Source organism: Mercenaria mercenaria, chromosome 7, assembly GCF_021730395.1.
Source record: "Mercenaria mercenaria strain notata chromosome 7, MADL_Memer_1, whole genome shotgun sequence".
Taxonomy (NCBI): Eukaryota; Metazoa; Mollusca; class Bivalvia; order Venerida; family Veneridae; genus Mercenaria; species Mercenaria mercenaria.
The window spans coordinates 61854975-61880485 of record NC_069367.1 but is presented as its reverse complement, the minus strand read 5'-3'; the positions used below and the strand labels follow the sequence as shown (position 1 = coordinate 61880485).

General features: G+C 35.1%; 1 protein-coding gene across 1 annotated transcript in view; it reads right to left on the bottom strand.

The window, feature by feature from the left end:
- Nucleotides 1-11336: 11336 nt before the first annotated feature.
- Nucleotides 11337-25511, bottom strand: part of LOC123532931 (uncharacterized) — a 38016-nt gene continuing 23841 nt past the window's right edge. The window contains exons 2-6 of the mRNA XM_053547236.1: nucleotides 17442-17553; nucleotides 15973-16036; nucleotides 14683-14729; nucleotides 14143-14221; nucleotides 11337-12463 (exon numbers count right to left, since the gene is read on the bottom strand). Coding sequence (XP_053403211.1) covers nucleotides 12387-12463; nucleotides 14143-14221; nucleotides 14683-14729; nucleotides 15973-16036; nucleotides 17442-17553 — 379 coding nt within the window. The 3' untranslated portion in view covers nucleotides 11337-12386. The remainder of the gene's footprint in view (nucleotides 12464-14142; nucleotides 14222-14682; nucleotides 14730-15972; nucleotides 16037-17441; nucleotides 17554-25511) is intronic.

Here is a 25511-nt window from a genome sequence, read left to right as displayed (position 1 = left end):
CTTGGCGATTTGATAAAAGACATTGCCTCCACCTCTTATTCATGTGGGGAAGATGGCAGTTACTCGCAGAGAATAGGTTTGTATTGGTACAGAATCCAGGAACACTGGTTGGATTAATTACCCGCCGTTACATAACTAAAAAACTGTTAAAAAGGGCATTAAACCCAACACAAGGGGAGTGGTGGTCTAGTGGATAAGGTGTCGGCCGCGCAGTCCAGGGTTCGTGGGCTCGAGCCCCACTGGGGTCATGACCATGACTTCTCATATGACACCAGTACTGGTTTTTCCAGGAAGCGGACTCGGGAGTGTTCACAATAAACTTCAAGTTTTCATCACAATCGAGCTAAAACAAATTAGTATAAAATAAACCCAACACACACAAAAAAAAGCAAGCGTGTGTGTGTGTGTTCGGGTTAAACGTCTTTTCCAACAATTTTTCAGTCATATAAACGACGGTGTCTACTTGTAGCAGTGAGCATAATGACCAACTTTATAGTGCTGCCTCACTGGAGTATCACGCCGTAGACACGTGGCTTGATACCCCACCCAGTCACATTATACTGACTCTCCGGAACAGGTGTCATCTTACAAAATTCTCTCACAGTACCTGGGAGATGTAACAAAATGTGGAAGAAAAACACAAGTGAACAATACAAGGCCCCTTGTCCTCATGATAATAATCCAGTGTTTGGAGTAAAGAAATAACCATATACAAAAATAGAAACATTGAGCGTTGTAATAACGGCAACTCTGTATATATGGGTTCGAAACAGCAACAGTACGATAATACGGAAATAAGAAAACTACGGTCCAGTAACCACGTTCAACTTGATGAAAACACGACACTACAATGGTGAAAAGTCAAAATTATTTCGTATTCTTACCATCATCATATATACTTTCGGTCTTTTAGCATCGTAGTTTCGTTGTTTTCACTTTTCACCATCGTAGCTTTGAGTAGTCTCGCCTTCCTGTGAAGTTTCCACTTTTCTCTATTTTCCTGTTGCCTTTGCGCGCACGTCTGTTTATCCTTAAACAAGGTTGAACGTAATATTGCCGTCTGAAGATAAAGGTTCTTTGTATCTCATTTATTCGTCCGTTGCTTTGAATCCTTTGCATATGTATACCAGGAACGCGATACTACGATGGTAAGAAGTCTAAAGCACGATGTTGACAAGTCCAAAGTACGATGCTGTAAAGTCGAAACAACGAAACCACGATGGTAAGAAGTCAAAAGTACGATGATGAAAGTACGAAACTATTTCCACGTTTTACTGTCATAGTTTCAATGTTTCGACTTTTCAATATCGTAGTTTAGAATTTTCATTATCCTGGTTTCGAAATCGACTTTTCACCACCGTAATTTTTTTCTGATCTTTCAACGTCATAGCTTTCTTCTTTTGTTGTTTTGGGGCTCTCAGTTTGTCCAAAGACATTTCTATGACATGGTGTAGAGTAATTTAACAGAACGTGGTAAAACTGTAAACTGCAACGAACTTCGACTGCTGTTGTGGGTGTAATAAAAATATAAGAATGGGACCAATAAAAAAATAGCAGATTCAGTCTGTTTATGAGTAATGAAACGTACATGTGTCTGTTCATGAGATGTAATGAAATGAGCAACCCCCATATCCCCCCACACCCCCACCGACTGTGGTGAAATTACATTATAGTGAATCTGAGTATTATCTATGATTCCAGAGGACCAGATTTGTTTTACTGATTTTAGCAATGCATTCAAGTGGTACCATTTGACTAAACATTGGATACCAGGTTTGGTAAACCCTCATCATGGGGTATTGAGCAGAAGTCGTTTCAGTGTTTTCTATTGTAGCTGTGCCGGCCTCATGGTTGTCAGATGCATCTATTTCAACAAACTTAGGCTGAATTTAACAACATGCTAGATAAATGTTCAGAAGACACCCGTTACAATGTCCAGTAGAATTTAAACAAAATTATTATAGCTAAAACACAAGAAAACACCAAGAACAATAATGAATTATAACATTTACAGGGAAAGTAGCTTGTCAACGGATGATATCCAATGCCCTTGTTTTCTGTATGCTGCAAATGTTATAGATTTATTAAAGGAGTATCAAGATGTTCCAAGTAAGAGATGTCGACATAGGTAAAATGGAAACACATTTCCCGCATAAGGATAGGTTTTTGTAGAACAACGATTTCCGCTTAAACCAGTGCTAAAGGGCATGAGGGGTGTTACACATTTCATTATCTCCAATGAAGATAATAGATCAAACTGAGTCTGCTATTATTTTGCTGCTACCATGGGATCTTATAAATATATTTTGTTTCAATATTTCTTCCCAGACAGTCGGTCTGATGCACGGTTAAGAGGTATTGGTCAGGTGAGCAATTTATGGGCTTATAACCTTAACGTCATTAACGACCCAAGGTACACGTTATCCGTATTGTTTTATTTCAGAACATGTTCTGTTGTACTTTTCAAAGTTGTTGCAGTATCATATTTTTATCATATGTTTTGAATACTTGTTTCCACAGATACCACAGTTGTTATCATAATAACAATATTAAGCAATGTGCTTATTTTCCAAATTGCCGTTTATCCATATATGAAGTTTCGTTTAAAATACCTGGTACGTTTAAAGATATTGCAAGATCTCACTTAAACAAATTTCATCATGTTTCTGGACTAACTGTGACAACCAAATTTTGATACCAAAACAAGAATTAGGACGGATTGCGTTTTCTTCATATTGCTTTATCCATATACAATGTACACAGATCCATGAAAAATATCTTGTACCTTTTATTTATATATTTTATTATTTTATTTCAGTTTAGCTCGACTATTCGAAGAATAGTCTGAACAACTGTACTTTCCCTGGCGTCGGCGTCACACATTGATGGCAGCTGATATTTTAACACACACGTATATACATTTTTACATAACTGATTTTAGATATGCTTTACATTTTTACATGGATGTTTTTTAGATATGTTTTACATTATTCATAGTGTTCTTTACATTTTTACATGGATGATTTTAGTTTTAGGTATGCTTTACACTTTTTACATCAATGTTTATGCTTTACAGTTGGCGTTTGCAATATGACTTCTTCTCGGCGATATATAACCATTTTGTGTCGATTCGCCGTAAAACCCAACTCACTCACTCACACATTGATTACCTTCTTGCACGCAAGTACGTATAGCTATTATTTCAAGGCATACAGCTTTGAAAATTACTTTTTCTTTTCTAGGTCAGTTACCAAACTCACTGGATCAGGTCCCATAACTCTGACATGTATTTGGTCAAATAATGCCCCCTGTTGGACTTAGAAATATCCTTCCAAAAGTTTTGCATGCAAGTAATTATCTCCAAAACTAATGCAAATACTGGATTGAAACTCTATAGATATTTTAACATTTACGGAAATATTCCTGCTTCTGGACAACAATTCGAATAGTCGATAACTGGCTGTCTTACGGACAGCTCTTGTTAATTTCATTTTTATTTTGCAGTTTCCCTCACTATGACCGAGGGACAGACAGACAAATAAACTGTGGTCAAACAATAAGTACCCTCCGGTTTAGGTTTCATCGATAAAACCTAAACCGGAAGGCATTTGTTGTTTGATCTCGGTTCTCCTCAGTGTATAAAAATGGTCTAAACTTGCGAATTAAAGCATTTATTGTGCTATAACGCCGTTTAAACTTTTAGGCTTAGTATTTTTGATAGAGAAAGTCCATATCCCTCTCAAACGATTTCAATTTATATCTCAACCTACGCAAGTTAGGATGATTATTGTTTGGTATCCCTAGTTTGCAACAGGTTTACTAATGCACTGCGACTTTATTCTGCATGACCCAGATATAAACTGTACATTGGTCGTAAGGTGTTTGTAGATGCTCATAGGGTCGTTTTCAATTTAACGTCACAATTTTTAAGAAATAACTTGACAAATTTACAAAATGTATGCGTGTGGATATAGGAATATAGCTTTTATGTTCTTTGAAATTCTGGAAGTTGTGTAGCAATTCATTCACAAGTAAAGCCAAAAATAAGTTTTGAAAAAATAGCGTTATTAGAAAATGCCCCATTAAAACTGTTCTATGATAATAAATTCAAAACATAACAAGATAATTATATTGAAGATAAAGAAAGATCATATTACTACTCACAGATGTTTTAGAATAATACATGTTCATAAGTCAATGACTTTTATCTAAAGGAAAATAAGGGGAAATCTTGTTTCGAAAACATGTGGATGGAACAGTGAGTGGGCGATTTCTGTATGACATTTTATTCTAAAAGTATTTTATTTCTTCATTTAATGAATCGGGATTGCCTAAGGCTTCGAAATAAGGAGAAAAAAGCTGAAATTCAAATGCTAAAGATGATATACTAAGACTTTAATTTGACTTTCTAACGGAACTTTTTATCGAGTTAAAGGCTGTGTACCATATGGGATCAGGTTTGTTTACATAACCAGACAGGTACGAGGTATGATCTTATCAAAAAATCAAATTGTTAAACTGAATGATTTATCTGTGTTTTACTAGAGCCATTCTGAAAATAATAACGCCTGAGTACAAACTTTAAATTTAGTTTATTCCTTTAAAGGTATTTGCCCTTGACTTCCGTCCCGAAATCTAAAAAGTGAACGCTGCAGAGTAGTCTCCCCTTTGTTTGGTCCTAAGTTACTGAAAAATACCACTCCCAAGTGCATTTTTCGATAAATATTTGCGCTCAACCATTTTTTTCAGCCTTTGAAAAAGAAAAAAAATCACAGGACTTAGATCTGGTGAATTAGCGGAAAGACTGATTTGTACCAGTTTTTTAATTTTTCATCACTACCCCAGCGAAAAAGGGTTCTTAAGACTTTGAACTGTTCATGAACTGTTCTGTACTTACATCAAGAACAGTTCTTAATCCGTACATGATGCTTGTCCATGTAATGTTTACTTGAACTGTGCAAGAACACTTTTTAAGAGTTAAACAAACTGTTTAGAATTTATCGAATTCATAAACTGTTCCTGAATGTTTTAAGGACTATTCTTGTATACTGTGTGTTCTTAATATGTTCAACTGTCACTGAAGTGATTTCAAGAACAGCCCGAGTATATTGTAAGAACTACTATGACTATGTTCTTAGCATGTTCTTGAAGCAATTTCTAGAACAATTTCAGAATAAATGTGGAACTTAAGGACTTCTTTAAGTGTTCTCAAAATGTTCTCAGAGTACCCTTAAAGTAATCAATTATGGACAACTTCGCCATATTTTAAGAAAAACAGTGTTCATTACATTTTTATTAATGATAACAGTTTTCTGACATGTTGTCACAACCAATTTAATAATAGCTACAGAACTGCACTGTTCTTAAAATGTTCTTCTTGTGTTCTTGGTGAAAAACAAGAAGCAATTAAGAATAGTTTTAGAACAATATCCTTCTATTCATTCAACTTTCATAATATGTAATTCCAAGAACAATTTGAGTAAAGATTTAGAATTGCAATGCTATTCTGCTTCTTTTCTCAAAATGATACTAAGAGCAATAATACATGTATTAAAATCTGACATTTTGTAAAAAAAAATATCTGCCTTCTTCAAATGTTCTAACGCTATACTACGAAAATGCAAACAGGTGACTATTCTGACTATTATTCATGTATTTGTGTCAAAAGAGGAAATGTACTGAGTTAAGTGATGGTACATGTATTGGGTTAATGTCAACCAGTTATGAGTTATTTAATGACATTGACTCTTTTAAAATATAAAGTAGAAATTGGATTTTGAAACTTCAAATAAAAAGCCTTGTCCATTTTGTGTTATGTTACTTTGAACTATACAGTCCAAAACGGTTATCTCGGCTTCGATTATTTCGAAATTTCGATCTCGCGTGGATTTTCCAGGTCCCGATTTCCTTCTTATCATATATAAATCAACTGCAGATATCTCGATTTGGTTATTTCGATTTTTCATATATTTCGGCTAAACTTTCAATCACAAACTTTGAAATTTACTCTTTTTTAGGTAGTTCTTTCATGAACATTGAAATAGGCATTTATTATACATAAAGTGCATTAACTTTTAGGAACATTAAATTCATAATATCACATGATCAGTTTCCACCAATTTGTTGCATGCTGGGAAATGGTTTTGCAATTTTCTAAGAAGTTTGTATAGCAAATAACAAGGAAAAATTTAGGAATGGTTTAAAAAGGAACATGAGGACACTGAATATTAAATAAAACAGAGTACATTATCAAAAGGGAAAGTACACAAATTCCCAAATAAATGACCATTTTCCTCAAAATTACCATGTAAATATGTACCCATATTTTCATACATGTTGAACAAAACTTCACAAAAACAAGATGTGTTTCATGGTTTTTATTTCAAATGAACATAAAATGCATCAAATATATGCCTGTTAGGCCAGCCTAACAAATAAATACATAAATATGAAAGCTGAATATTTGATAAAACATAAAAGAAGACACACTGTGTTAGGCTGACCGAACAAAATTTTGAACAGTCTGAAAAACAATTTAAAACCGTTCGGTCAGCCTAACAATTCATATACAGACCATTTAGGCCGCCCTTACAAAATTTCAAAATAATTTGAAAAAAGGAGATTAACTGTTCGGCCAGCCTAACAAATAAATACATAAATATGAAAGCTGAATATTTGATAAAACATAAATGATATAGATCTTCACAGAAGAAACACCGTGTTAGGCTGACCGAACAAAAAATTTTGAACAGCTGAAACCAATTTAAACTGTTCGGTCAGCCAAACAATTCATATACAGAACCATTTAGGCGGGCATTAACAAAATTTCAAAATGATTTGAAAAAAGGAGATTAACTGTTCGGCCAGCCTAACAAATAAATACAAATATGCAAGCTGAAAATTTGATAAAACATAAATGAAATAGATCTTCGCACAGAAGTCAACAGCTGTGTTAGGCGGACCCGAACACAATTTTGAACAGTCTGAAAAAACAATTAAAACGTTCGGGTAAGCCTAACAATTATAAACAGACCAATTGGCCGGCCTTACAAAATTCAAATGATTTGAAATAATGAAGTTTCAAAACTGTTTCGGCGGCCGGCCCAACAAATATACATGAAAGACTGTCAATATCAGTCATACTTCTATACAACTATTGTTTTAATTTGGCCGAACAGACTTTTGAAATATTGGAAAAAAATAGGTTTCAAATTTGTGTTTGCCCAGCGTAACAAAAAAGGCAAGAGAAACTGTTCAATATCACATAAAAGTAGTTGTGGTTAGGCGGCGAAACAGACTTTCACGAGCTTATTAACACAAATGTTTCAAAACGTAAGGAAGCCTAACAAAAATACCTAGTAAAGTATTTGATATCACATAACAGACGATACGACTTTTCCCGCTACACCACCGAACACACTTTTCGAAATGGTTTGAAAAACTGAGTTTCTACATTGTTCGGCCAGCCCTTACAAAAATAAAATTGCCAGCCCGAACAGGCTGTTGAAATAAATAAAAAAACAAAACAAATTGAAACTGTTTTGAACCACCTAACAAAAATACAAGAAAGACCTTACAATATCACACCATCACAAGAAAACGTGTGGTTAGGCCAGCCGCACACTTTGAAAAAATTGTGAACCATTTTAGCCGGCCTTTACAAAAATTTAAAAATGATTTGAAAAAAAGGAGATTAACTGTGTCGGCCATCCTAACCGAAAATACAAGAAAGACTGTTCAATACCAGACAAAACTCTAAACACTTTGTGTATGGCCGCTGAAACAGGCTTTTAATCATTTGAAAAAAATGTTCGAACTGTTTAACCAGCCTAAACAAAAAACAAAAAAATTATTTGAATCACATATCTACATACAACTTTTCACTACAAAACAACCAGCCGAACAAACTGTTTGAACATTATTTTGTAAAAATATGTTTTCAAAATGTTTTTTGGTTTTTTGTTGATTTTCAACCAGCCTAACAAAAATACAGAGAGACTTTCAATACCACATACAAGTATCGTGTTTAGGCTCGGCCGAACAGACTTGACATATAAAACAAATTTTTCAAAAATGGCGAGGCCAGCCTAACAAAAAATGTATACATGAAAGGCTGTTCAATATCAGTCAAACCTCCTAAACCACATTGTGTGTATGCCAGCTGAACAGGCTTTTGAAATATTTGGAAAAATATGCTTTTGAAATTTTCGGGGCCAGACTAACAAAAATACATAGTAAGTCTAGTAATATTTGATATTACATATCTCCATACATCTTTGCGTTTAGACCACAGAGCAAACTTTCTAAATGTTTGAAACACTGAGTTTTCTACATTGATTCGGGGCAGCCTAACAAAAATGGGGGCCGAAGACAGTCTGTTCAACATCAGAAAACCTCCAAACTCCGAAATGATTTAAAAGGAGATGTTCCAACTGTCTACAGCCTAACAAAAAATACCAGGAGACCTTTCAATATCACATATTTCGATAACATACATATTATGTTAGGCCAGCTGAACGGGACTTTTGAAATTATTTTCAATTATCACAGTATAACATACCATAACATAATATGTATAGGCCACCGAACAAACTTTTGAAATGATATTGAAAATATGTGTTCTAAAATGTTCGCCAGCCTACAAAGATACAAGAAAGACTGTTAAGAATATCAGTCATACATCTAAATCACATTTGAGTAATGTCGGCCGCACAGGCTTTTAAAAATTATTTGAAAAAATGTGACAAACAGTTTGCCAGCTAAACACAAAATTACAAGAACGAACTATTTGATATCAAATTTCTCCAATACATCTTTGTTTTAGACCACAGAACAAACTTTCTCAACGGTGTGAAAACTGAGTTTATCTACACAGTGTGGCCAGCGTAGCAAAAATGCCAAGAAGAGATTATATGACATAAAAATGCCTCTCATGCAACTATGATGTTCAGTCCAGCTAAACAGACTTTAAAATGATTTGGAAAGATATGTAACCTATTTTAGGCAGCCTAGAAAAAATACAAGAAAGAGTGTTCATATTACATAGTCTCCTACATGTCGAGAATGTTAGGCTGGCCCAGTAGGCCTTATTGACATTATTTGAAACTTGAGCTCGGCGAACACGAAATGCCCCCATTGATGCATTCAGTAATTGTACAAGGACAGAAATTATATGCACACTGTTAAACAAAAGTTCCTAACCATTCTGGTTTAATCTGACCTTGACCGTAAATCTATTTACCTAACAAGAGATTACAGTGATCAAGGCGTCATCTACTGAGCCCTTTTGAATGTTCCAAATTTCAAGACTAGCTCAAGGTGCAAAATCAAGTTCCAAATTTTCAATTCAGTAAAAAACAATATGTATGTGGTCCAAATTTGGAAAGCTGTGCTTGAGAAATGATAAAGTAGGTAGGTTCACTAGATCAATCTCAAATCAAAGTTCCATTTCGGACAACAAAAGCTAAGCATGTGGTTTAAATTGAAGGCTGTAGCATGAGAACGAAGTAGGTCACAAGGTCAAAATCAAGGGTCAATTTTATTCAGAACACACAACTTTGCAAGTGGTTCCAATTTGAAGCCTTTACCTATACAGAAACGAAACTATCCTTGTGGGTTCAAATTTGCAGGCTGTAGCATGAGAAATGTGAAAGTAGGTCACTAGGTCAAAATCAAGCAAGTTTTTTATTTTTGAACAAAAATTATGCAGTGGTCCAAATTGAAGCCCTGTAACCTTCAAAGATGTGAAAGTTATGACACTAGGCCAAAAACAAGGTCACAGTTTTTTTCGGTACAACAAACCTATGCAAAATTGAAGGCTGTAGCAACAGAAATGTGAAAGTAGGTCACTAGTCACGATCTATGTCAAGTTCATCTTGCCACTCAAACACTATCCATTTGGTTCCCAAATTTTTAATGATGCAAGTTACGGACATGAAGATTCTAAGTTATTCCCTATTGTAAGTCTATATGGCAACAATTGACCCCTGGGGCGGGGTCATATTTACCCTAAAGGGATAATTTTAACATATTGGTAAGAGAATCGACTAGATTGATGCTACATTACAAACTATCAAAGCATATCTTTGTGGTTTGACAAGAAGATTTATCAAAGCTTTTCCTATATAATCTATGTAACCCATGTGACCACCAGGGCGAAGCATATTTTGACCCTTGGGAGGAATAAATTGAACAATCTTAGTAGGGGCCACTATATTAATGTCATATACAAAATACAAAGCCCTATGTCCTGTGGTTTTGGACTAGAGGTTTTTTAAAGTTTTTTCCTATGCAAGTCTATATAAACCATGTGACCCCCGGGGTGCATGAAGTTCAATTCTTGGAACAATTTTGAAAGGTGGTCACCCAAGGATCATTCCTGTGAAGTTTGGTGTAACTCTGCCCAGTGGTTTTCACGAAGAAGATTTATTTAGAAAATGTTGACGGACGCATGACACACAACAGACATTGAGCGGTCACAAAAGCTCACCCTGAGCCTTTGGCTCAGGTGAGCTAAAAACATAATTGAAATTATTCTAAAACAAAATTGAAGCATCTGTATGCTTTACGTAACCGAGCATGTGTAGAGTTAATTCTCCCACACTGAACACACACAATCATCGAATGGCTATAAACATAGTTTAAACTATATTATACACTCATTCCGTGGCGTAAATCAAACAGTTGGGAATTAATGTTGATGGTATAATAGTGTATTTTAAATCGGTGTCTATTTCAAATATCAACTTCTCGTGTGGAGTAAACAATCAAAATGTCTCTTTCTTAGAATGTAAAAAACAAAACAAATATTAAATGCAGTCCTTAAACCAACACATATTGTCCCCAGAACATTAAAAGTATATTGAACAGTCTACTGGATTCGGTAGTGAGTGTGAAGCCAAAGCAAGCCAAGGAAAGAAAAAAGGAAGCAATAACATGAATCACTGAATTGAAACTGAACTGCACAACAAGTCCAGTGGGTTTACACACCATAAATATATCACCAAGTTTATTTTACAAATTGTGGGAAAACTGATTTATCAAAATACCATGAATTGTGTTAGGATTTAAAACCATTTTTCCGGGGGGAGGCGGGGGGGGGGGGGGGGGGGGGGGGGGGGGGGGGGGGGGGGGGGGGGGGGGGGGGGGGGGGGGGGGGGGGGGGGGGGGGGGGGGGGGGGGGGGGGGGGGGGGGGGGGGGGGGGGGGGGGGGGGGGGGGGGGGGGGGGGGGGGGGGGGGGGGGGGGGGGGGGGGGGGGGGGGGGGGTGGGGGGGGGGTGGTGGGGGGGGGGGGGGGGGGGGGGGGGGGGGGGGGGTTCAAACAGTATTTCAGTTATGTAATTGTGGGCAATTAACCAAACCAGTGTTCCTGGATTCTGTACCAGTACCACCTGTTCACCAACTTCCCCACATGAGTGTGAGGTTGAAGATGAATGATCACAGAGAACATACATCCCACCCAAGGATCAAACTCACAACACAACCATAACGTAGACTGGCGCACTCCCTATTAAGCTAAGCGAGCAGGTTCACATGTATTGTACTTAACATAATAAAAAGGAGGTAATTTCATGTACAAACGAAAAATAGAAAATTAATTTAGGTGTCCTGTAAATATACATATTTATTCAAAATTATTTGAATAATATACATCAAATGCATAAAAAAGTTACAGACCAGAGAAAAAAATACCAATCTGAAAAATGTTCTTTCCTCAAAATGACTTTGACCTTAGAGCTAGGGGTCTGGGTCTTGTACACAGTACATCATCTCATTCACAATGTTTCATATTACTTTCAGAATTGTTCAGCTGGCCTTCAATTAATTCATGAAAGACAGTTTAATGTCTTAGAAACTAAGTGTGTTCAACTTGTTAATCAAAGCTTAGGCATTGCTTGGTCAACCTAGCAAAAGTACAAGAACAACTGATAAACATTAATTATATCTATACAAGTTTGTGCTAGACTGGCAGAACAACCTTTTACATAAAACAATGTTGACATGTAGAAATATGCATAAAAACAGTGTACTAACATGCATAAAAAGGCTATTTAAAATGGCATAATCTCATCGACTGGCTTGCTGAACAAGACTATGTATCAAACCATTCGAAATATACAAATACACAAAGTGTTTCTATTAAATTCTGAACTTTTAGGCAAAACTAAAATTACACTGACTAAGGAGTAATCAAAATTTAAAATTGGTATGCTTTGACTGACACAATCTTAATATATGGCAGACATCATTTAGACATAGATTGTTTATAGCTTGCTGAAGTATTTTCAAATGCATAAACAAGAAATGAGAATCAATCTGTCAGAAATTAAACATATTATTTCTTTTCGTTGTTTAGTATAGATATATATTGTATGGATGATTTTGTTTTATTCTGTCATCTCTTTTAAGTCCTGGTCTGAAACTTTCCTCTTCTTGTTGTCATCAGTGAACACAACATGGTACACTGAAAAATAAAAAGAGAGTAGTAAGCAACAGATAGTAATATCAATTTCTTAAAAGAATTTTTGTGAACATCTAACATCTACCCCAATGCCTAACTTAAATTAAATGCTTCCACTCAGGCCATTTCTACACAAGGCAGTTATGGTATTTCTCATTTTAGTATACCAACTGCAAATTATCAAATGTGATGATGGAAGTTGACTTCTTTTGTGACATTTGAATGGTGAACATAATGGCATTGTAACCTGTGCATTTTCATGTGTTGTGATTTATCAATCTTTTAGTTTATTCTTGCTTAATTGAGATGAAAGCTTGAAACTTATTTGAATCATTCTCGAGTCCAATTCTTTGTGAACAAGTGCTAATGTCCTATGAGGTGTGGTAATCTTATCAAGGCTCAAACCCACAACCCAGGGTTTAGCAGCCAACACCCTCACCATCAGGACTTTATCTTCTTTTGATACCACATCTCAAATGGATAATGACTGTATATTCATATAAAACTAATCTGAACACAAACAAGAGCTGTCTCCATAGGATGACACATGCCCCCGATGGCACTTTGAATGAATAGTTATGGCCGATGTTAGAGTTTAGGACCTTTGACCTACGGACCTGTGTCTTGCGCGCGACAAGTCATCTTACTGTGTACAACATTCATGCCAATAATTTTAAAATCCATGGCAAGAATGGACAAAGGTATGGACCCGGACACGCCTCATCAAAGCACTAACCAGAAACATGAAGCCTTTAACGTCAAGTGTGACCTTGACCTTTGAGCTACGTGACCCGGGTCTTGCGCATGACCCGTCGCTTACCTGTGGTACACATTCATGCCAAAGTTATTCGAAAATCCATCCATAGATGACGAAGATATGGACCTCGGACATGAAAGCACTATCCATGAAAATGACCTTTAGCCGTCTAAGTTGAACCTTGACCTTTAGCTACGGATCTGGGTCTATGCGCGCGACACGTCGTCTAATGTGGTTCACATTCATGCCAAGTACTTTGAAATCCATCCATCGATGACAAAGAAAATGACCCGACACGAAAATTGCAGACAGACTGACAGACCGACAGACTGACAGACAGTTCAAAAACTATATGCCTCCCTTCGGGGGCATAAAAATTACACATAAAGAATACCACCGTTATAGAGTTTAACAGGTATTTTTACCTGCTGTCAATTTTTACTATTTCTACAACCAAACAAGATTTGTAAATATTGGCCTTATATTAATTTGCTGCATAAAGTCAAGTAAACCGGTATCATGTAACAAATTACGATGTGTACAAATGGTGCTTTGATATAAATGGGAGACAACTTCCACAATTTGTCAAATGCCGTACCATTCTTCTTTTATCGGAGTTTTATACTTATGTAGATTATAAATAAAGGACAATGTAATGAAATAAACTAGAAAGTTTGGACTAATAAATTTAATATTTAAGCCTCTTTTAACAACTGATATTTTCTAAATTTATACCAAATAACCTGTTATACGGTACTTTCATTTTTACGTACAATTTTTACATTGCATTATTTCACAACAACAATCTTCCTAAATGTAATTTTTACTAAGTTAAGGTGATTTGATGTCCTCTAGTGTAGTCAAACATTATTCAGTATGTGTGCATTTGTAATTCACATGATTATATAATAAAGTGTAAACATACTTGTTTCCACTTTCTGTACTTTGGCAGTGTAAAATTCATTGTCGCACCATTTTGCCCTGACTGTATCACCAACATTCCACTGAAAAAAAATTAATATCTGACTCATTTGATTTGATTACCTTATATTTTAGGTAAAAAGCAACAGAACAATTGATTAGTTCAGCCAACTTGGCAAATACTAAAAGCCATTCCTGGCTGAGAGACCAACACCACAGTCCTTGGCCTTATAACAAGGCCAATATTATATCACATAATAAACATTATTCTATTCTTGAGAAGCTTTAAAATTTGAAAATGTATCTACATCATATATATATTCTAGGTCTTTTGACAAGATAAAAAACTTAACTGAATAAAGATGTTACATATAATTTAAATAAATGCCCCTAAAGTTATCAACACATTTTATGCCCTAAACTGTCCTGAACAAGAATCTCAGAATGTCAGAGCCATGATCATAGAAAGATAAAACAAAATGGTATGATGTATTTCTACATTTCCTGGCTAATGGCCTGGTAGGAAAATAATTATTACACATACCTTTCCCTGATTATTTTGGGAGTCTGTTTCTCTTCTTCGTTTGTTTTCTGAAATAATATTTAAAAAATGCTTTAACTGCTAATATACATTATATAACATATATATATAACTATAATATACCTAGAAGTAATATAAACAGTCTTATGTTCGAGAAGAATGTGAACTATTTCAAATTTATCTACTACTAACTAGAGCTGCTTTTGAGAAAAGCACATGTCTCCCACAAGACAATGCTTAACTATCTACACAGGAAGTCAGTCCTAATGTACTGTTTACTCACTACAAATACACATTTCTATAGCAAAAAGGCTGTTTTTCGATAATTCAAGGGCCATAATTGTGAAGTGCCTCAGTGATGTGGCTAGTTACATGAACTTTGTGCCAGAGAGTTTACGGTCAAACAATGGTTCCAGACCGGTAAGACAGATGAAAACTGTTCAACTTAGAGTGCAGAGCAAAGATAACTAGGAAGGTTTCCGATAAGTCAAGGGCAATAGTTTTAAAAGTGCCTAGGCAAAATAGCTAGATATCAAACTTTGCCTTAAGACTTCAACACGTTCTGTTCAAGTCTGGTGAAAAACCGATCAGAAATGTAAAATTATAGGGGAGGACAAGATAAAAACGCCTATTTTCCCGTAAAACCAGGGTCATAATTCCGAAGGGCCAGGGGCCGCATTGGCAAGTAATTTGAACTTGCCATGGTCCTTTATTGTCAAATACATTTTGATTTAAAATTATGAAGATTCAGATGAGAAAAGATTGATCTGAGAGTATGTGGACAAGATTTGTGACAGACGAAAGACACACACCCAGACAGGAGTAAATCAAAAATGTCGCCTACACCACTATTTGTTATGGGAGACATAATTTCTATAACTAGAGATTTCAAAAAACTTTGAGCATAAATCTCTCACATAAACCTTTAATAGTAACCTATACATTTTTGCTTCATTAAAGCCATATTTATTTAATCCTTGTAAGTAAGTTTGTATGTATTCTTCCATAAGATGAATGCATTTGACCCGGTTTGGAGAACATTCTACAACCATAAAATTTTTAAACATTTAATATTAATGTTCTGAAGTGGCAAAGGAGGCCACATTTTTGTAAGTACATAATCTGGCCACATTGTAAATTTGTAAACTAATTTTCTGTTCTCTGAATATCATCTGCTTTAGCCAGAAAATAGAAAAGTTAGATGAGCAAGAATTTGAATATGTTTATGTACTACAAAATGTATATTAATATGTTGCTAAACATTGGAAAAAAAGCAATAATTTCTAACTTTACCTGTAAGACTGTCAATCTGTTTCTGCATCTGATTTTTCTCTTCTTGCAACAAAGAGATCATTTTCTGTAAGAAGATAATTCAATCATTTAATATTGGAAATTAAGAGCACATTTGAAATGGCAAGATATGTCTAACATCATTTTCCAACAGTTTTTTTTTTCTGTTATGTAATGATGAGTTGTTAACTAACTCTGTTTTCCTGGATTCTGTACCACTATTAAACCATTCGCTGCAAGTGAAGGCCAACTTTTCCAAATAAAACACAGTGGACAATGACTGATTTCTGACAAAGACTGCCATAGGCAACATATGCCTTTCCTATAGGCAACATTTTGTCTTTCCTTAATCATTGCACTTATACTGCATTTTTCACCAGTATTCATGTATCATACTATGATTCTGTTTAAACTCTTTGTTAAATTTTAACGTTGTCGTCATCAACGTCGTTTGACGTTGACGTCACTTCCTTTGTTATGTTTATTTTAACCCTGAAGAAGGTTAATATAGTCAAAACGTTGGTTAAAAATAAAGTGACTTATTTTACAAAGTTTTTGTAGTTTTGACTAGTTTTAATACTTTTTTCCTATTGAACAAATTCATGACCATATAATAAGAATATCTGTGCTCTCCTTATTGAGCTAGGCGGCCAGGAGTTACATTTTGAAATGTATCAATATCATTCAAATTAAAACAAGAGCTCCCCAAAGTGGGGCAATATACGCCCTAATGGTTACATCAGTAGATGGTAGAAAAATTTAAAGAACTTGACTGTTGAAGGACAGGAAAAACAAAGGGAAGAAATTCACAAAAGTCCCCCTAAAAAATCGTAACCAGGTATGTCAAAATAAACCTAATATTGGAGGCACCATCAATGTTGTATCACAGAAAAGTGGTCTCCATTTTTTCCTACGACCAATAATAAAAAAAGTTCAAAATAAGCTATTTATAGTGACATAAAAGGGAAGTATATCAAACATTTTTTTGTAAGTAAACAAAACGTGATCTGCCATATAAAAAAGAGCACTGCAATACAGAGCAATATACACAAAATAAAGTCATATATGACCTTTTACCCTTAAGTGTGACCTTGATCTTGAAGTGAGTCATCCAAAACATGCGCTCTGCACGTCATCTCTGTGTGGTTAACATTTGTGCCAAGTATCTTTGACATCATCCAAGCAGTTCAAGAGTAACAGAGCAGACACAAAACATACTGATATGACCTTTAACCCTAAGTGATCTTGACCTTGAAGGAGACATCCAAAACATGCCACTCTGCACATTGCTCGGTTTGGTGAAGCATATTGTGTCAAGTTTTCTTTGAAATCCATCAAGGGGTTTATGAAGTTAACAAGAGTTACAGAGTGGACACGAAATTGCTAAAGGACAGAGAGAGAGACGCACGGACACCAGGGGTATAACATAATACGTCCCTTGGGGTGTATAAAAATTATCAACTACAAAATACCTTCAACTCTACTGAATCATCTATGTCATTTTCCTTTTCATCATCTATATGTTCAACATCAACTACAGCAAGTTTCTTCGAACGCACCAACCCCTGTCCAATGTATTCTGCCCTGGAATTTAAAAATGATGAGTCATTTAGAAAATGTAATCCATTTTGAGAACTATCACAATTTAATTGTAACTGTAACTTATGTAGCAAGAATAAATAATCAGCATTTCTTGGTATAAATGTTCACCATCATGTGACGGAGTGTCATGCTCAAGAACCACATCCCTAGGTCTAAGGTCAAGGTCACAATTAGAGGCTAAAGGTCAGATACAAGAATGACTTTGTCCGGAGCATTCCTTCTTCATGCATGGAGGGATTTTGATGCAACTTGGCATAAATGTTCATCACCATGAGACGGATCGTTAGGCACAAGAACCAGGTCCTAAGGTCTACGGTCAAGGTCACACTTAGAGGTCAAAGGTCAAATTCAAGAATAACATTGTCCGGAGCTTTCTTCTTCATACATGGAGGGATTTTGATGTAACTTGGCACATATGTTCACCACCATGAGGCACCCTTGTTTTTAGAATTACGTCCCTTTGTTATTACTATAAAGAGATTATATTGTAACTTTTATTACTGGTCGTAGGGAAAAATCGAGACCATTTTTCTGTGGTACAATATGCGTGTTACATCTTACCTGGTAAAGAGTTTCTTGTGGACTTATATTATACCGATGTTTTTTTAAAAAATGAGGATTAATTTCCCTTTGTTGTTACTATAAATAACTTATATGATAACTTTTTTATAATCGGCCAAACAAATGACATATGAAAACAACTATAGGTTTTTATATATACAAATTTTAGTCCAAGTGTTATGTTATAACAGGTATATATAGTATAATATTGTTTATACATCATTGACAGATATCAGTTCATTATGTTATACTGCAGTAGAGAAAATTAGGTGCCTTCCAGTAGGGGACTTTGCATTGCATGGCAATACTTCATTCACTTGTTTAGAATAGGAAGTGGAAACTCCACAGGTCGCTCAACACGACAAAAACGAAATTGTTGCAGGCTCAGTTTGATTGAGCCTATTCATGGCTGGTAGTGGAAATACATGCTGCCGTCCGCGCCCTCTGGCCCGCGTTGAGCAGAACTCAACATTTACGCATGCTACAAGTACAGAAATTTTTTTAGACATCCGCAGATGTGTTCATACGGCGGTGCACAAGGATCCGTCACTAAAACTATAGTTTGTTCATGAAGGTATTTATGCAAAACGCTTGCGTACTTTCGGCCCAGTCATCTCGTCTCCAATTTTAATATTTTCGTTCCGATGACAAGTTAGCTTTGTTATTTCTGTCTCTTACTTTGTTTATGCCAGAATATTGAATATGAAACAGCAGGGGAATTTCTTTTAGATGATGGGTTGCACTTGTTACAGTAAAATGTGAGAAAATATTGTCAGTTCAAACATCCTGTCAGTCATACCTAGCACATTCGTGCAATACTTTAAGCTTGCATGTTCACTGCACTAAAACTGTACTTGAATTTCAAATTTCACTACACGTATAGCATGACTGAATACTGTTAGGGTTGAAATTCATGTTTGTTTTAGCTCACCTGAGCCAAAGACTCAGGATGAGCTATTGTGATCGCTCATCGTCCGGCGTCCGTCCGTCCACACTTTCCTTTAAACAACATCTCCTAAACAACCAGTTCAATTTTGATGAAACTTCACAGGAATGATCCTTGGATGGCCCCCTTTCAACATTGTTCAAACAATTGAATTCCACACAGAACTCTGGTTGCCATGGCAATCAAAAGGTAAAATATAAAAAAATCTTCTTGTCCAAAACCGCAAGGCTTAGAGCCCGGATATTTGGCATGTAACATCATCTAATTGTCCTCTATGAAGTTTATTCAAATTTTGCCCCTGGGATGAAAAGAGGCCCCTCCCCGGGGGTCCCAAATTTTACATAGACTTACATAGGAAACAAATTAAAAAAAATTCTTGTCTGAAACCACAAGACTTAGGCCTTTGATACTTGGTTTGTTGCATTGCGTTGTGGTCCTCTACCAAGACTGTTTAAATTATAACCCTGGGTTGAAAAGAGGCCCTGTCCCGGGGGTCCCAAATTTTACATAGACTTATATAGGAAAAAACTTTAAAAACCTTCTTGCCTTAAACTGTAAGGCCTAGGCTTTTGTTATTTGGTATGTTATATTGCCTAGTGTTTCTCTACCAAAAGTATTCAAAGTATGCCTCTATGGTGAAAAGAAGCCCTGCCCTGGGTGTCCGAAGTTTTACATACACCTATATAGGATTTTTCTTTTTAAAATCTTCTTGTGCGGAAGTTCAAGGCCTAGGTCTTTGATATTTGGTCTGTAGCATTGCCTAGTGGATCTCTAACAAGATTGTTCAAATTATGCCCCTAGGGTGAAAGGAGGCCCCGCCCCGAGGATCACTTGTTATATGAGTTACATGTATATACGAAAAAAATTGGACCACATGTATAATATTTGATTCAGATTTCAATACCCATATTGCATAGTATTAATTGTAACCTACTGACTTTCTTGTTTCTGAAGTTTAGATCACTTGTATAATTTTTGATACAGTTTAAAATAGTCATCTTGAAAAATCTTAATCTTGACCTACTGACCTACCTCCTTTTTTTGAAGGTACAACATAGAAATATGGACCACGTGTATATTGTTTAACTTTTGATACAGATTTCAATACTCATTTACTAATTTAATATTCTTAACCCTGACCTACTGGCCTTCTTTCTTGTTTTTGAAGCTACAGCAAAGAGATTTTGACCACCTGTATAGTTTTGTAACATATTTCAGAAGTTATCTTGAATATTTTTTACCATGACCTACTCCCGTATTTTTTTTTGTTTTTGAAGCTATAGCAAAGAAATTTGCAAGCAATTAAACTCTGGTTAGCGATATAGGGCCATCATGGCCCTCTTGTTTAATTTCCTAATTGATATATTGTTTCATTTTACTTTAAACATTCTACTTTTATTTCAATATGTATTTTCATACATATATAATGAACAGCAAAGATAAGATGTGTATACTGTCACTAGTTAATCCCTACCAGCAAATGACTGTACTGTCATTGATTACCTTATTAACACATATGGAATATCATAAAGGGATTATACAAATTCATTTTTGGTAATAACTTTAGGTAAAGGATAAAAAAATGGTCTCAATGATATTTTCTAGTATTTCCAACTGTCCTGGGAAATACAAGATTTTGCCACTTTAATGCCAACCAACCCTGTCAGATTTGTTACCTTCAAATCAAGGTGATCAAGCTAATAAATCACAGTTTGGAGTACATTTGACTTAAATACAATAATTTTATAATTTAATGGTGATGAAGGATTACCACGATTATCGGAGATTTGTGGAATTATGTTTTTTCTTAATATTAAATTGTAAAAACAGGTTGTTGTGTATGACCTCGTCAATATCTGCGTACATAACATGTAAACAAATAACCAGCTGTTCAGTGGGATGATAACCTTTGATATATAGAGATATGTAAAGTTTGTTGAGTAAATAGAAATGTGTTTACATTACTTCTGTTAGGCTTCTGGTTAGGAAAGTGTGGTTAGTTTGCATAAACTATAGATATTAGATTTTTAGGATATTATTTAATATATCTAGATTGCCATAACCTGTAGATGACCCAAATTGTTTTTGAGATCATTAGCTTACAAAATATTGCTCACAATAAAAAAGGACATTCATTATGACTGATCTGAATATACATTTCTGGCGCGGAAAACTTTTGACTTGTTATAGTCTTTTCACGGCTATATAATTATGATTAACATGAAAGCCAGAAACATGATTTTACATGTCAACTAAATAGTACAATACTAACGAAAAACTCGTGTATATTTGCCGCCAAATAATAAACTCGTTTATTTCTTGAAACTGAGATTTCAAGTACGGTGTATGCTCCCAATTATAAATACATTTATGCTCTTATTCGTTACTCTCAAACGAGCATAAATCATTTACATTCTTCGACCGTACACCTTAAAAACAGTATAACACAATACTGAATTTGGTTAGAGCGGGATATACAAACCTACTATGTCTCGGGAGGGGTGGATATTTAAGGAAGAGGGTCAAAGGCGTTAGTAAGCCGACGAAAAAAAAAAAAAAAGAACGGGGGAATTACAAATCTCCGTGTAAGAATATTGAGAACAATCGTCTACTGTAACGGTAAATAGAAATAACACTGCGTTGGAGTTTTGAATTTTACCATTTGTTAAATTTACATTCAGCATAATAACTATAGATAATAAGTTCCCCAAGTGTGATTTATCGTAGAATAACCAGAGTTTTTCGTTCTTATGCGAAACAATACGGCCTTCGTGATATATTCTTACGCATAAATAAAGATTTCAGGTATTTTCAAATTTCGAAGTCGGACAGATTTGCATCTTTTGCCTGGCTAAAGATGTATCTCAAATGATGTTACAATGTAGAGCTTTCGTGAGAAAGCAAAAGGATATCTTTTTTTTTCAGTGTGAAACATTTATGCTGCCGTAAATTCTGGGATTTGCATGGGCAAGAGTTCTTTTCCGGTGATTGAACAAGTTTTCTCAGTTTAAAATGGACGCATGACTTTTCAGAAGTATTCAACTATAGATACTTTACATTAGATTCTGCAAGAAAACTTTGACCCACTGAAAAGAAAATAAAGCCCATTATTTCTGATATCATTTAACAAAACTGTTACGCGAATTTATACCATATAAGGTAATTGGTTTTTGTCACATTAGGATTTTCTGGCTTCTTAAAAGTTTAATAATTGTATAGATTTAATCTAAAAATGTCATTGGAGACATTGATGTGAAGTTAAGTGTCACAGCAAATTTGGGTTTATGATTAAAAACATGTTTTCAGTGACAGCACAGTTAAAATATTTGGCGTATTTTACATTGTGTGTTGCTTTTTATTTCAGGTGTGAAATTTATTTCATATGTATATTTATATTCTAACACGACATACTAGCATCAACAATGTTAGAAAAAATGATAACTACTTTTTACGACCGTGCTACGCACTTGAATCGGATGACGTCATTGCACGCGAGTGGTTTATTGCAGAATAACCCGAGATAGATTTTGCTCTACATGTATGTAGGTTATTTGCGGGTCGTGTTAGAATTTTGAATGAAGTGAGCAAACTTCAAAACAGACCCGCAGGATTCGACCTTAATTTTTCAATGTTGGAGTTAGAATTCTGTCTCACAAAATCCTTTTACTTGAGGCACCCTAGAAAAAAATGATATTGACAGTTTTATTTTGAGTTTTATAATTATTTACCAATAGTTTGATGTTTCTTTTATCAAAATTATTGGCATAATGAATTCTCTGCAAACGTTTTGGATAGTGACCATCACTTTGAAATTTGTCTCTACTTCAGCTTGAGGAAATACCATAAATAATACAAAATTGATAATAAAAAAAAAACGGCACGGTACAAGATTTTTAAAAATTGCAACACAGTGTGAAACACGGTCAATTTTAAGAATATACCAAGCAAATGCCTTTTTATAAACATTACTATTAGGGGTCCAATACCTTATCACACGCACAGTATTTGGGTATAGTTTTCTATCTCGCTCATTCGAAGCACATGTTGACAATATGCATAATAAGCAATTGAATCTAAATTCATTCACTCACATTGCAAAGACAGGCGGAACATGGGCAACCCAGTCTTAACCCTAGGGCTGTTATATTTCGATCTTCCCAGATCGTTCAGCACGACTTTTATGTCGTGTTATTGGTACTGTTTAGTTTCTCAGCATGAACATAGATTTACACACTAGTGTAGCATTGAAGGTTCCATGTGCACCGCCGTATGAACATATCTGCGGATGTCTCTTAAATTGTTTTTTGTACTTTTAGCATGTGTAAATGTTGAGTTCTGCTCAACCCCTGGCTAGAGGACGTGGACGGTAGCATGCATTTCCACTACCGTCCATGAACGGGCTCAATCAAACCGAGCCTGCAACATTTTCGTTTTTGTTGTGTTGTGTTGGAGTTTCCACTTTTTCTATTTCATTTCTTGGAGACTACAATATTAGACATTATTTTCATACTGTTTTCAATAAAAGTGCATATAAATATTTGACTGTGTTCAAGCATATGAAGCAATTAATATATCTGATACGTGAATATTCGTGATGAAAAAGCTGACTCTAGAATATGTTTAATTGATAGAAACAATAGCTTTATACCCGTTCAGTTCCAAAAATGCTGAGTTTTTTATTTCTGTTTATACCTACAGTGTCAGCAAATATGGCAATGTACATCGTTTATTATTTATTTTTACCATTTGTTTTTGACCTTTTTATTGAACCAATAAAGGTTCTCATCAAATAAAAACAGCTGGACGACAGAAATTAAAGCATGCGTACTTTTATTTGGCTGAAATTAATATACTGTCTCACAAAAAGTTTCGTTACATTTCAACAGAGTATTGCATAGATTCCAGTAGATACTGTCTCTAATGGCGTTTATCGAATTACTGTAGACAGGATGTATAAATACACGTTATATTGGGAGTTTTACCTGAATGATGATTGGTTTTTAGTGCTCCAAACAATTTATGTATAGTGTAGTTGACGGGCTATCTCCGTTAACTGTAATGATTAATTTTCACTGCATAATACAATTGTTTGAAATGACTTTGAATCACAAAATTCCGTCTATTTGCTGGTATATCTACTGAAAAGTGATAGAAATGAAGTACTGATTTAAAATTGCACGGGAATAATTGACTTCCTTTGTAAAGCGTCATAATTTTGTCAGGAAGTTATTCATTTCTTACGTAAACAACGCGCAGCAGACTGTTCTTTATCTTAATTATATACCTATATAAATTTTGTAAAAAATCGGCTTTGTATTACATATTTAAATATGAATTGACAGAAACAAATTCCGTATTGTACCTTTTAAATTCCGTATTGTACCTTCCGTATTGTATGCTGCCGGTCTACTTTCATTAATATGCATGACCTGACACAGTTCTATAAATAGCGCACTTAAAAACTTCACTTAGTTCCATTTTAATATCGATAAACATTAAGATTTCGTTCAATAAGAAATCAACAAACAAGAAGGTAGAGGTATATAATAAAAGGGTCATTATAACAGTAGCTAGATCTGGGATTTTGTATTCGGCTCTCGTGGATTTTGCAAGGTCGGATCACACTCCCGTGAGATCCGATCCGGCAAAATTCCACTCGAGCCGAATCTAGCATCCCAGATCTATTTACTGTTATAATAACCCTATTATGTTGCAATCCGAGGTTTTCATTACATTAAATCCCCGCCAACGCCGAATGTATTTCTTAAAGATATTTCTTGCACCTTTACGAACATATCGTCAATATTAAAGAAATTACTCCAGGCACAGTTATACTACGTAACCGGATATACGCTCAGAACAATACGGAATTTGATATCTGTCAATTCGTATTCTTTGCTATAATCAGATACATGTATAATAGAAAGGGGCAATTCATATGGTAAAATGTAGTGTTGCAGAACCGGATATGCAGCTAACTGTCAATTTAACTTTTAATTTATAATTAATTTGTTTACGGAAATGTTGATATATGATTTAAATCCCTATAACATCAGCCTGATATTGATATGGTCTAATGTAACGTATCTGAAAACACATGTCTTAGTTTTGTATCATACGTTTAAGACCACTGCAATATTTTACGTATGCATGAAGTTCCATTCAAAACTACATTCATCTGTATCATCATTTCCGTACATTAAACATGTATCATCAAATTATAGCATTTCCTGCCCGCACGAATTAATTGCCATTGAAAGCAATTTGTTTATGAACACTATTACTTTGATTATGTCAGCTAAGAATCAATACTGCGACTTTTTCGTCCGCTTGAATGGTATTTTTTGTTAAATCAACTTTCACAACATATGATTCGCCAAAACATATACAACTACCTTAAAATCAACAGTGGTAACGACCGTTACGTTAGAGA